The 14,319-nt window shown below is 34.8% G+C and overlaps 1 protein-coding gene and 1 pseudogene across 1 annotated transcript in view; one reads left to right on the top strand and one right to left on the bottom strand.

Moving 5' to 3' along the window:
* Window positions 1-14,319, bottom strand: part of SYCP1 (synaptonemal complex protein 1) — a 121,512-nt gene that overhangs the window by 51,400 nt on the left and 55,793 nt on the right. Inside the window, exons 20-23 of the mRNA XM_042953545.1 lie at window positions 12,234-12,315; window positions 9,163-9,225; window positions 6,661-6,723; window positions 6,436-6,498 (exon numbers count right to left, since the gene is read on the bottom strand). Coding sequence (XP_042809479.1) covers window positions 6,436-6,498; window positions 6,661-6,723; window positions 9,163-9,225; window positions 12,234-12,315 — 271 coding nt within the window. The remainder of the gene's footprint in view (window positions 1-6,435; window positions 6,499-6,660; window positions 6,724-9,162; window positions 9,226-12,233; window positions 12,316-14,319) is intronic.
* Window positions 3,979-4,419, top strand: LOC122228485 (annotated as a pseudogene).

Genomic DNA, 14,319 nt, shown 5'->3' with positions numbered 1-14,319 from the left:
TCAAAAAGAAAAGGGAGATGACCCAAATAGATAAAATCATGAATGAAAATGGAATTATTACAACCAATCCCTCAGAGATACAAACAATTATCAGGGAATACTATGAAAAATTATATGCCAGCAAATTGGACAACCTGGAAGAAATGGACAAATTCCTGAACACCCACACGCTTCCAAAACTCAATCAGGAGGAAATAGAAAGCTTGAACAGACCCATAACCAGCAAAGAAATTGAATTGGTTATCAAAAATCTCCCAACAAATAAGAGTCCAGGACCAGATGGCTTCCCAGGGGAGTTCTACCAGACGTTTAAAGCAGAGATAATACCTATCCTTCTCAAGCTATTCCAAGAAATAGAAAGGGAAGGAAAACTTCCAGACTCATTCTATGAAGCCAGTATTACTTTGATTCCTAAACCAGACAGAGACCCAGTAAAAAAAGAGAACTACAGGCCAATATCCCTGATGAATATGGATGCAAAAATTCTCAATAAGATACTAGCAAATCGAATTCAACAGCATATAAAAAGAATTATTCACCATGATCAAGTGGGATTCATTCCTGGGATGCAGGGCTGGTTCAACATTCGCACATCAATCAACGTGATACATCACATTAACAAAAAAAAAGAGAAGAACCATATGATCCTGTCAGTCGATGCAGAAAAGGCCTTTGACAAAATCCAGCACCCTTTCTTAATAAAAACCCTTGAGAAAGTCGGGATAGAAGGAACATACTTAAAGACCATAAAAGCCATTTATGAAAAGCCCACAGCTAACATCATCCTCAATGGGGAAAAACTGAGAGCTTTTTCCCTGAGATCAGGAACACGACAGGGATGCCCACTCTCACCGCTGTTGTTTAACATAGTGCTGGAAGTTCTAGCATCAGCAATCAGACAACAAAAGGAAATCAAAGGCATCAAAATTGGCAAAGATGAAGTCAAGCTTTCGCTTTTTGCAGATGACATGATATTATACATGGAAAATCCGATAGACTCCACCAAAAGTCTGCTAGAACTGATACATGAATTCAGCAAAGTTGCAGGATACAAAATCAGTGTACAGAAATCAGTTGCATTCTTATACACTAACAATGAAGCAACAGAAAGACAAATAAAGAAACTGATCCTATTCACAACTGCACCAAGAAGCATAAAATACCTAGGAATAAATCTAACCAAAGATGTAAAAGATCTGTATGCTGAAAAATATATAAAGCCTATGAAGGAAATTGAAGAAGATATAAAGAAATGGAAAGACATTCCCTGCTCATGGATTGGAAGAATAAATATTGTCAAAATGTCAATACTACCCAAAGCTATCTACACATTCAATGCAATCCCAATCAAAATTGCACCAGCATTCTTCTCGAAACTAGAACAAGCAACCCTAAAATTCATATGGAACCACAAAAGGCCCCGAATAGCCAAAGTAATTTTGAAGAAGAAGACCAAAGCAGGAGGCATCACAATCCCAGACGTTAGCCTCTACTACAAAGCTGTCATCATCAAGACAGTATGGTATTGGCACAAAAACAGACACATAGACCAATGGAATAGAATAGAAACCCCAGAACTAGACCCACAAACGTATGGCCAACTAATCTTTGACAAAGCAGGAAAGAACATCCAATGGAAAAAAGACAGTCTCTTTAACAAATGGTGCTGGGAGAACTGGACAGCAACATGCAGAAGGTTGAAACTAGACCACTTTCTCACACCATTCACAAAAATAAACTCAAAATGGATAAAGGACCTGAATGTGAGACAGGAAACCATCAAAACCTTAGAGGAGAAAGCAGGAAAAGACCTCTCTGACCTCAGCCGTAGCAATCTCTTACTCGACACATCCCCAAAGGCAAGGGAATTAAAAGCAAAAGTGAATTACGGGGACCTTATGAAGATAAAAAGCTTCTGCACAGCAAAGGAAACAACCAACAAAACTAAAAGGCAACCAATGGAATGGGAAAAGATATTTGCAAATGACATATCGGACAAAGGACTAGTATCCAAAATCTATAAAGAGCTCACCAAACTCCACACCCAAAAAACAAATAACCCAGTGAAGAAATGGGCAGAAAACATGAATAGACACTTCTCTAAAGAAGACATCTGGATGGCCAACAGGCACATGAAAAGATGTTCAACGTCGCTCCTTATCAGGGAAATACAAATCAAAACCACACTCAGATATCACCTCACGCCAGTCAGAGTGGCCAAAATGAACAAATCAGGAGACTATAGATGCTGGCGAGGATGTGGAGAAACGGGAACCCTCTTGCACTGTTGGTGGGAATGCAAATTGGTGCAGCCGCTCTGGAAAGCAGTGTGGAGATTCCTCAGAAAATTAAAAATAGACCTACCCTATGACCCAGCAATAGCACTGCTAGGAATTTATCCAAGGGATACAGGAGTACTGATGCATAGGGGCACTTGTACCCCAATGTTTATAGCAGCACTCTCAACAATAGCCAAATTATGGAAAGAGCCTAAATGTCCATCAACTGATGAATGGAGAAAGAAATTGTGGTTTATATACACAATGGAATACTACGTGGCAATGAGAAAGAATGAAATATGGCCTTTTGTAGCAACGTGGATGGAACTGGAGAGTGTGATGCTAAGTGAAATAAGCCATACAGAGAAAGACAGATACCATATGGTTTCACTCTTATGTGGATCCTGAGAAACTTAACAGAAACCCATGGGGGAGGGGAAGGAAAAAAAAAAAAAAAGAGGTTAGAGTAGGAGAGAGCCAAAGCATAAGAGAATGTTAAAAACTGAGAACAAACTGAGGGTTGATGGGGGGTGGGAGGGAGGGGAGGGTGGGTGATGGGTATTGAGGAGGGCACCTTTTGGGATGAGCACTGGGTGTTGTATGGAAACCAATTTGACAATAAATTTCATATATTAATAAATAAATAAATAAATAAATAAATAAATAAATAAATAAATAAAACATTGTTTATAAATTTCCTTCCAAAACCTGCCAAATGCATGCCACAAATTTTGACATGCTGTATTTCTATCATTATTCAGTTTAAAATCATTTCTAACTTTTCTTGTGATTTCTTCTTTGGCCTATGACTTATTAGTGTGATATTTAATTTCTAAATATTCAGACTTTTCTAGGTATCTTAAGGTTACTTATTTCTAACTTAATTCTATTGTAGTTAAAGAATATACTTTGTAAAACTTCAATCTTTTTAAACATATGGAGACTTGTTTTATAGCCCAGCATATGGTCTTCCTTGGTAAACATTCTATGTGTCTACAAAATAATTCACAGCTTAACTATAGTGTTCTATAAATGCAAATTAAGTCAAGGTAGTAAATGGTGTTGTTCAGAATTTCTACATTCTTACCAATTTTTTACTAGTTGTATCAATTGCTGAAAGAGGTGTATTATAATTCATTTTAGTTTAAGTTTTTGCTTCATGTATTTTGAAGCTCTGTTATAAAATACAAACATACTCGTGATTGTTACATCTTCCTGATACATTAATGCCTTTATCACTGTGAAATGCTCTTCTGGATCTCTGATAATACTTTTATCTTAATCTGTTTTGTGTGTTATTAAAACAATCACTCCAGTTTTCCTATTCTTACTGTTTGCATGGTATACAATGTATCTTTTTCATCTTTATTTTCAATTTCCTTGTATCTTTATATTAAATAAAGTATGTCTCTTATAGGTAGCATATAGTTTGGTCTCAATTTTTTATCCAGACTAACAATCTCTGCCTTCTTTTTATTATTTAGTCCATTGATATTTAAGGTAATTATTGATATGCTTGATTCAGATGTATCATTTTGCTCTTTGCCTTCCATTCACGTCATCTTTTTGTTCTGCTCTTTTGGATTTATCAAAATTTTTTAGTATTCCACTTTTTTGGCTTTTGGCTGGGAGGAGATGAAGGTGCAACTGTCTTTGGTGGTCCTAAATCCAGATTCATCCAACATCAACTGCTGTCACCATGCCAATAAAGTTTGATCCCAATGAGATGAAAGTTGTATACCTGATGGGCAATGGTAGAGAAGTTGGTGCCACATCTGTCCTAGCCCTGAAGATCAGCCCCCTATGTCTGTCTCCAAAAAAGGTTTGTGATGATATCACCAAGGCAACTGGTGATTGGAAGGGTCTGAGGATTACAGTGAAACTGACCATTCAGAACAGACAGGCCCAGATTGAAGTAGTACCTTCTGCCTCTGACCTGATTATCAAAGCCATCAAGAAACCGCCAAGAGACAGAAAGCAGCAGAAAAATATTAAGCACAGTGGAAATAACACTTTTGATGAGACTGGCAACAAAGTCAGACAGATGTGGCACCGATCTTTGCTAGAGAACTCTCTGGAACCATTAAAGAGATCTTGGGGACTGACTGCCCAATCTGCGGGCTGCAATGTTGATGGCTGACACTCTCATGACATCAATAGAGAGCAGTGGAGCTAAGCTGGTGAAGAACTGTAAATAAAAATATTTCAAAAAAGGATCATTTGACAACCAATGGAAAAATTTTTTTCTTCATTCCATTTTTCTATTGGCTTTTCACTGTTTCTTTCCATTATTTTATAGTGACTGCTCTAGAGAGAATATGTATCACTAACTTATAGTCTACACAAGGACTTAATAGTGTACTACTTCATGTATCATGTAAAAATCCTGCAACAAAATAGTTGTATTTACCTTCCTGCCCTTTGAGCCATGGTTGTCATATATCTTATGCACTGTACATAGAATTTTTTTATAGAAGCCAAATACACATTTTAAAAATTAAAAAAAAGAAAAATATATAGCCTTTTGTATTCATTTACATATTTACTGTTTCTAGTACTTTTCATTCCTTCCATTGATTCAAGTTTTCATCTGATGTCATTTTCCTTCAGACAGAAAAAAATTCCTTCAGCAGGTCTTTAACGATTAGTACAACTCTCAATGTCCTTATTTTTGCTGCATACAGAATTCTGGCTTGATGGTTTATTTCTGGCACCACTTTACAGATGTCATTCCTTTGTCATCCAGCCTTCACTGTCCTAATGCAAGGTCAGCCCTCATTTGTGTCATTGTTTCCCCATATGCAATATGATGTTCTTCTCTGGCTGCTTTTAAGTTTCTATTTTGGGTTTTAGCACTTTGACTAAGATATACCTGCCTAGGTATCATTTTCTGTTTATCTTCCTTTGGATTTGATAAAAGCCACAGATCTGCAAGTTTCTGTTTTTTATTAAATGTGGGAAATTTTTCAGAAATCCTTCAAATAACCTTCTTTTGACCTATTCTCTCTCTACCCTCTTCTTAGGGTCTCCAACTACACATTTAAAACCACTTGATATTGTCCCGCAGGCCACTGAAGTACCATTCCTTTTTTTTTTTTTTCTTCTCCATCTTTCTTCTGTGCTTCTCTGATCATTTCTATTGATCCAGCTTCAAGCTCACTGACACTCTCTTCATCCATTTTCAATCTACTACTAGGATACTTGAAGTTTAAGATATTTTACTTTTCAGTTTTAGAATCTCCATGTGATTCTTTTTTAAAGTTTCCATTTATTCATGGAGATTCCCCATTTGTTATTTCATTATAATCATACTCTCCATCTTTGAACACAATTAAAATAGCTATATAAATGATCTTATCTGCTAATTCCATCATCTGGGTCATCTTAGAGTGATTTCCTATTGACTTATTTTTATACTGCTAATGGTTATTGTGTCATCTTCAGTTTAGGGCTACTATAAGTAATGCTGCTATGAAGATTTTGTACATTTCTCTTGATTCTACCTACAGAAGGCTGATTTATAGGATATATGTATCAGTTACTTTTCTACATAATTCCAGCAGTTTGAGACTTCTTTTCATTTTTAACACAATGTTTATATATTTTTAATCTCAAATAGTATTACAGGAAGGTGTAATATTTTTGCTTTCCTAGAAAAGGGACATGTCTCAAACACTGAGAACCATTGTTTTCCATTCAAGACTCAAAAACTATTTGAGTACTGTCAGTTGTTGTTCAAAGACTTGGGCATATGATAACAAATTAGAGCTCTGACATCATGACCTGACATTCCCTAAGTTTAATTTGTTTCTACAAAACCAATGGTTCTCAAACTTCTTGGGCAGCCAGATAATCATATGTAGAGCTTCTATAAAATGTAGATTCCAAGGCTCCATCCCAAAATCTACTCAATCTCAATTGTGGAGGTATGGGTAAGGAATATGAATACACACATATACCACACATGTTCATGTATTTTAAGCTGCTTATATTATTTTAATTCAGCTAAATCACAGACAAGTACTCTATTACAACTAAAAGGATTCCTGTAATCTCAAAAGATAATTTCTGAAAATTACTGCTACAATATGAAGAGTTTAAAATTCCTAAGTTCTCATCTACTTACTAGTATTTTAAAAACAAAGAGTCCAAATACCTTTATCTCATAAATATTCAGTTGCTTGCTTTCTGCTGTACCCTTTTTTTTTAAGGCCTTATTCTGTAAAAAATTAAAAATACAGAATTACATTTAGTGATTCAATTTTGCACTGCCACTGACTTAGACTGAAATTACTAAAGGAAAGAAAAGCATTATTCTCTAAAAGTATAGTGAAAAAAATAGTTTTCCTTTAATAGTTTGATTTTGAGAATCAGCACGTACCTCTTGCTGGAGTTCTTCAATACACTTGCTTTTATTTTCAACTTGTTTCCTTAAATTGTTACACTACAAATTATGAGAAATTATAATTATTTTATTCAATATTCCAGTCAAAATAAGTAATTTTAAACAAAAATATTGCATAAGGTAACAAAGAGGTCATTTCAAAAATCATGTGGTTAAGTAATTCCATTAATGTCAAAAATTATGTGATCAAGTATAAATTGTAATGAAGAAAATGTGCCTCTTGGTAAATTCTATACAGAAGGCTGAATTATATTAATTGGATTTTCAAAAGCTACAGCCAGAGATAAGATTAACTGTAATTTGTTCCCCATTATTACTCATTATTCCCCATTTAATTATTCCCCACTCATTATTCCCCATTTCTCATTTCTGAGTCTCTTTTACTTGTTATATTTGGGGAAGGGAAATAAGGTGATACTCTATGTTCTAGCTACATTCTAATTCCTCTTATCTAAACCACTTTTTTTAAATCTCACTTTAAGAGACTATTTCACCTGAGTACACAGGCATGATTGGATCAAGAGGCATTAGGCTAAGAAATATTTGGAGCACCATAAAAGCACAGATTTCTAAACAGTCCTAAGACATTACAACTTTGTAAATTGTCCTAATTTCCATCAAAATAGAAACTCCAAAGGGGGGGGGGGAACTAACCTCTCTTAGCACAAACTAATGTGTTAAATATTTTTACTGCAAAACCCATGTGCAGTCATAGTTAAGTATTATTCTAAAGCTGAGTAATACACGGCACTGTTGTTTAAAGTGACTTATTTATCTCCTTTTTAATATCCCCCACCCCCAAACCGTCTACTTCACGGAAGAAAAGTTAAAGAAAAGTGATTTTCACAGCAATTTTACTGGTATAAACATATTAGCAGGTACAACTATTTGTGTATATAATTTTTCCTTACTTCCAATTTTGACAGAAAAGGCAGCTAGATACTCTGAACAACCTTCCTGATAATTTAAAAGTAAATGGCTACAAAACAGATAATCTGCTTACTTGAAATTACAATTTAAAGTGATAATAGTAGGTTTGGGGGTAGCACCAAAACCAGCTAAGGATGTATGTTGAAACTACCTAGGGTAAGGGAAATAGATAAAACTTAGAGCTCACTAAAGGTAAAGAATTCAATAACACAACCCCGCATAAAGCCATAAACTCAAAAGACTACCTACCCTATGAAAATGTAAACAAGAAATAAATCTGCCACACAGAAGGGTACTGTAAGAAAACTTGTCTGTCTTGATGCTAACACTTAAGTTAAAGGTATCAAAATCTTCCCTGAAATTTGTAGACATGAGGTAGCCTTATATGAGTTTATAGGCTTAATTCATGCTATCTCTATTATTTGGAAAAACTTAAAAATGGAGAATTTAATTTAAAATGGTTCCTGGTGAACAGTGCTCCCAAGAAAATCTTTTGGGGAAGATCCCAACTTCAATACAAACCACAAAGAAATCCCATAGATGAAATTCCAAAGAATCATTAAAAAACACAAAAGAATCAGCAGAAACAAAAAGCAGAATGAGACCTGAAAAGACTTCAAATACTGGTATTCCTAAAAAAACCTTCTTTATTATTGGCATTACTACCATCCAAAAATTATATACCTTACTAAAATGATAGTGGCATCAAAACTATCAACTTTGAAGTCATTTTGACTGCCCCATCTCACTCTCCCTTCTTTCTGAATAAGCTAATGAAAATTAAAGTAACAAGTTTTCATTCCTTTTAAGTTTAAATAATCTCCAAATTTAGGGCTAATGAAGATAAATATATTTGGTAGGATGTCCAAAAATTCTTGAAAAGGATTTAAACTATCACAGTTTTTGAAATCACAGTTCAATTTTAAATAAAATAATTCATGTGCATAGAAACAAAGAATTTTATTCACCAGAATTCTAGGTAGAAGAAAACAGTGTTGCTTATTAGAGGTCAGAACTTCAGAGAGTGAACTATACTTTTCCAGAGGACTACTCAACTATAAAGAAGGTCAAGTTTAGTACAAGTGTGTGGTGAGGGACAGAGAAAGGAAGAGTGAATTGGGATGGACAGCCAGGCAGTAAAAACACTTCATAACTTCACATAAAAAGACGAGAAAATTTTCTGTAGCTCCCTTGATTATAAGAATGAGAGCAAAGTCTAACAATAATGTTTAAAAGCATCTTGCCGCTCTAAAGATATCTGCAACAAATACAGCTGCTGAGAGTGTGAAATCTGGGGAAAGGGAAGAGATAACTAAAGAGAAGTTTAATGAAACTTTGCTCTTTGAAGCACTGTACAAAACTCCTGAACTAATGGCCTCTTCAAAGAAACCTGCAGTAAAAATCCAAAATTATTCCTTAAAGCCTTCAATTGAGAATTGAGATCTCTTTCTACAAGACAGTGTAAAGACTCCTCCTAAAGAATCTAGTCATACATATATTGTTACAAAGTCTCTTTTCTCAAAAACATTTTTTGCAATTTGATAATACCTTGTTCTCTAATATCTTCATTTGTTTATCTTTTTTTAAAACTTCACATTCAATGCTGCGAGCCTAAAAAAACATTATATGACATCAGATTAAAAACGCTAACAGAATTTTCTTCTATGAGAATCTTATAGAAATGGAATTATAAAACTTAGTCTTATATTTCTACAAAAATATCCATTCTCCCAGTTTATTTCAGTATTCTTTTTTTAAAAAAAAAAGAAACTGTCTTTAATGTTCATCATTCTTATCTTGGCCCAACAATCACTTTATATTTTATTAACTTCCCAGTTTACCCTGAAATTAAAAAAAGAGGTTTACTTATTTATTTTGAGGGAGAGTGCATGTGTGTGCGTATGCACACATACAAGTGGGAAAGGGGCAGACAGAGAGGGAGAAACAATCCCAAGCAGGCTCTGAGCATCAGCACCAACGCAAGCCTCAATCTCACAAACAATGAATGAGATCATGACCCGAGCAGAAATCCAGGGTCAGACACTTAACCAACTGAGCCACCCAGGCACCCGCTACCCCGGATTTTTAACAGTTGTCTTGCATACAAATGTTTATAATTTTTTAAATATGTCTTTCACAAACATTTGTTAGATCTGAACCTTGTAACAACCCAATGATAAAGACAGGTCAGGTATTATTATCTCCATTTTAGAGATGAGAAAATAGGCTCAGATAAAGCATGCATGAAACAATATAAATGTCTAAACTAAGGTAGCAGACTGGGGGGAAAAGTGTAATGAATATCAATGCCAGGCAAATATCTGAGAACTACTTACAAATTGGATTCTTTCTGAGAAGCTGTTTCAATAGGTAAATAGAAATCCAACCATGGAAAAAGCTTAAATATGCTAACAACTTGTTTTGCATTTTGGGTTTTTTCCCTTAACTCATCACTAATATCTTGTACATTGATAACATAAATTTAAATTCTTGGTAGAGAATTTTTATTTTAAACACTAAATTCATGTTTTACCACAACACAAACAAAAGGACTAGGGTCTTGGGCAGCCTCCGATGCAAATTTTAAAGCAGTAAATTACATAGCAAGTCTTTAGGATAAGATTAAATTGTTTTTTTCTGGTTGAACGTAGTAAATATGAAACTGAAAGTAAAAAATATGTTTTTGGAAGAAAAAAATATGGGAGAGTCTAAAGAATGGTAGAAGTCTAGCACTACCACTACTACTTCTTATTCATGCCATTCAGAGTCTCAATTTCTTTTTTTTTTTTTTTAAGTTTATTTATTTACTGGGGGGAGGAGGCAGAGAGAGATGAACAAAGAGGCAGACAATCCCAAGCAGGCTCTGTGCTGCCAGCCAGAGCCTGATGCAGGGCTCAGTCTCACAAACTGTGAGATCATGACCTGAGCCGAAGTCAAGAATCAGATGCATTACCAGACTGAGCCACCCAGGTGCTCCCAGAGGCTTGATTTCTTAATTCATAAAAAGAGGACAAAAGTAAGTTCCAGTTAACTAAGATAACATATATAGAGAACTAGAATGTTCCTGGTACACTGTAAGCCCTTCAAAATATTAGCTCATCTCATCCTTAGTTGAGATGGTCTGACAACTTTCTAAAAGTAAACATGACATTCCTCAGGTCAAAACTCTTCAATAACCTCAAATTCCTAAATATAGTTTATGAGACTTTAAATAATCTGCCCTCATCTCTCCCAACTTTCATTTTCCCTATCCTCATCTCTCCACTCTCATCTTTCCCTACTCTCTACACTATTACCACAATCTTAAACTCCACCTTTCAACCAAGATGAACTTTTCATAATTGTTTAAATACAAAAGACTCTCTCATGGTCTGTATACAGTGTGTGTATACTTGTAAATTAGAACACTCTTTTCCCTGATATATTTATGTCCACCTCTCTGCCTTCCACTAATTCCTATTAATCTAAGGTTTCAAATTGAAATGTCACTTCTTCCAGGAAACTTATCCTGATTAGATGCCCCGTACAGGCTCCAACAGCATCTATATAGAGGACCTATGTTTTGGTCTGGTCACCATTCTTTCCCGAGAAAACTCTGTTAGTGTAAATTCCATGATAGTCCTGCTAAATCCATGTTGTTTGATCGAAGCTAATCTGTCTCCAGGAGCAGGTGGGTAAGTACCTCAGGCTTTGCCAAATTACTCTACCCCTTACCCACAATAATCAATTCAGGAAGAAGTAAGTAAACTAAACTAGGCCAAAGTCCTTTCCAAGATTTTTTTTCCAGAGCTTTCAGGACACTTTTTTAAAGCCTTCCAACTGACTCCAGCACCTTTCATATCTCCTCATTCCATTCTTAAAAATTAAAAATATCACTTCCCTAATAACAAATCTTAATTGGGGGCACCTGGGTGACTCAGTCAGCTAAGCATCTGACTTCCGCTCAGGTCATGATCTAGTGATTCGTGAGTTCGAGCCCCACCTTGGGCTCTGTGCTGACAGCTCAGAGCCTGGAGCCTGCTTCAGATTCTGTGCCCCCCCACTCTCTCTCTCTCTCTCTGTCCCCTCCCCCCATGCTCTCGCTTGCTCTCTCTCAAAAATATATAAGCATTAAAAAAAAAAAAAAACTTTAATTGGATCACACATTATCCACCAGAACAAATGAAGTCCAAGCTTGACACCCAGAACAGTGCCTAGAACATGGTGGAATCACATACTTTGTACTATTCCACTTTTGTGATATTCTTCCCGGAAAACCTTCTTCCTATCTCTATATATTGACATCATACCCACCAAAGCACAACACACACTTACCAATTTTATCAGTATGTCATTTACTGACAAATTTTTTCTTGAGCCTCTTTAGCCTAAAAATGTATATCAACATTAAATGTTGAGGATTTATGAAAGAAATTTAGAATTATACCACTATTTCTTTTATTTATAAATCCTGTAAGCAAAATAACTCAGCTTTGCCTGTATTTTTAAGGTCAGCAGTCTACAATAGTCCCTATATCACTATTTATACACTAGAATATTCCACTTTATTTTTTTTTACACACATGGTGATTTTATGATTTGAAATTCTATTCTACAATTTATTATTAAATATAACATACATTTTCTTCGCTCTTGTCCAATTTACATTTAACTTCATCTCCTTTCTGCTTTAGTTCTTCTCGCACAGATTCCAGTTCATTCCTTAAAGGAAATGGAAGAGTGATATAGTAATAAACTTTATATTTTTTGTTCTATTCATTTTCTGGGATTTCTAAAATGCTTGACTATATTTTTTTGTTGGTTTAGATTTTCATTTTGTTTGGTAATTATTCATGCATTAATGTCAACATATATACCTCCTCTCCTACATTTAAATGAATTTATACATTTAACTTGAAACTATGTAGATCCTTTTTCCACTAAAAAAACCTCTAGAAAGAAGTACTTCTGATTTAAATCAAGATTTCACTTTACTCTTCCTTAGTCTTAAATTAGTCATCATAGTCAAGACATAGTTATTATTTTATACAAATAAATTAGGGACATAAATACAAGTGATTTTTAATGAACTACTACATGACTGAGATATTTGCATAGACAAATATCCTTACATAGAGAGAGAGAGTATCTCTGGAAACACACATAAGAAACAGTGATACCTCTGGGGAGGGAAACTAGATAGCAGAAAGACAAAGGAAAGACAGTTTTCTTTCCTTATGTGCCCCCCTTTGTCACTTTGAATTTTGTACCATATGCATGTATTATCCTTTCAAAATTTTGTAAATTAAAAATTTGTTGCACATGAAAGCAATGGTCTTTTGTCTTGAATCCTTGAAGCTATTTATTTTTTCTTTTTTTAAAATTTTATTTTGTTTTTTTTAAAAATTTCTTTTTTAACGTTTATTTATTTTTGAGACAGAGAGAGACAGAGCATGAATGGGGGAGGGTCAGAGAGAGGGAGACACAGAATCCGAAACAGGCTCCGAGCTGTCAGCACAGAGCCCGATGTGGGGCTCAAACTCACAGACCGCGAGATTGTGACCTGAGCCAAGGTCGGCCGCTCAACCGACTGAGCCACCCAGGCGCCCCTTAAATTTTATTTTAGAGAGAGCACATGAGCAGGAGAGAGGGACAGAGGGAGAGGGACAGGGAGAGGGAGAGAGAGAATCCCAAGCAGGCTCCATGCTCAGTGTGGAGCCTGATGCGGGGTTTGATCCCACGACCTTGGGATCATGACCTGAGCTGAAATCAAGAGTCCGATGCTCAACTGACTGGCCATCCGGGCACCCCTTCTTGAAGCTATTTCTATTTATAGAAATATATAAATATTATTCAATCATATGAAATAATTGGCCTTGTAAAAACTGAATTCAGGCTATTTACTCTTTAACTGAGTATAAAATTTTTAATTGGCATATTCTTACTTCTATATATGAGTGTATATATATATATAGTATATAGAGTTGTGATATATGTAATATATATTGTATATATAATTACATAATATATATATACAATATATATAATTATATAACATATACAGTTATTATATATAACTCTTCAGAGTGTATATATACATATATATTCAGAGTTATTTATGTCCATAGAGTAGGTAGATGTACAAAAAGATATTTTCTAAGTAATTTTAATTCTCCTAAATAAAAGGTAGCCTTTCCCTAAAATAGGTCTTCATTTTTTATCTCCAAAATGTACAGTGCTTTAATCACAGAGATTCAATCTAGAAATAACAGCTACTTTCTCTGAAGGAGAAAACTGAGCAACAACAACAAAAGCAATCATTAGAAGTGTAATAAAAGATGACTTTCCAAACCTAGAAAATGGCGACGGTCTTGTGGCCAGACACTATATGTAGTACTTTATTCACATTACCTCATATAATCCTCAATCCTATATATTAACCAAAATGAGAAGCCAAAGCTTAATACTTCAAAATATAAGTACAGACAAGGACCCCCAAGTATTTAGAAACCATCTAAATTAACTAATGGATTAAAAGGAAACTTAAAATACAGGAACAGGTTGTTTAGAAAATAAACATTAAAAACACTATATATCGAAACCTAAGTCATAGATCCATAGCTGTGTTAAGAAGTAAACTGCTATCTTCAAATGTTTTTATGATTTGAAAAAGAGAAAGAAAACTATCAATATATCAATTTGAAAAAGAACTAAAGAAAAGATTAA

This window comes from Panthera leo, chromosome C1 (genome assembly GCF_018350215.1).
Source record: "Panthera leo isolate Ple1 chromosome C1, P.leo_Ple1_pat1.1, whole genome shotgun sequence".
NCBI classification, from domain to species: domain Eukaryota; kingdom Metazoa; phylum Chordata; class Mammalia; order Carnivora; family Felidae; genus Panthera; species Panthera leo.
The sequence above is the reverse complement of the archived record's forward strand: the minus strand, read 5'-3'. Positions and strand labels throughout refer to the sequence as shown.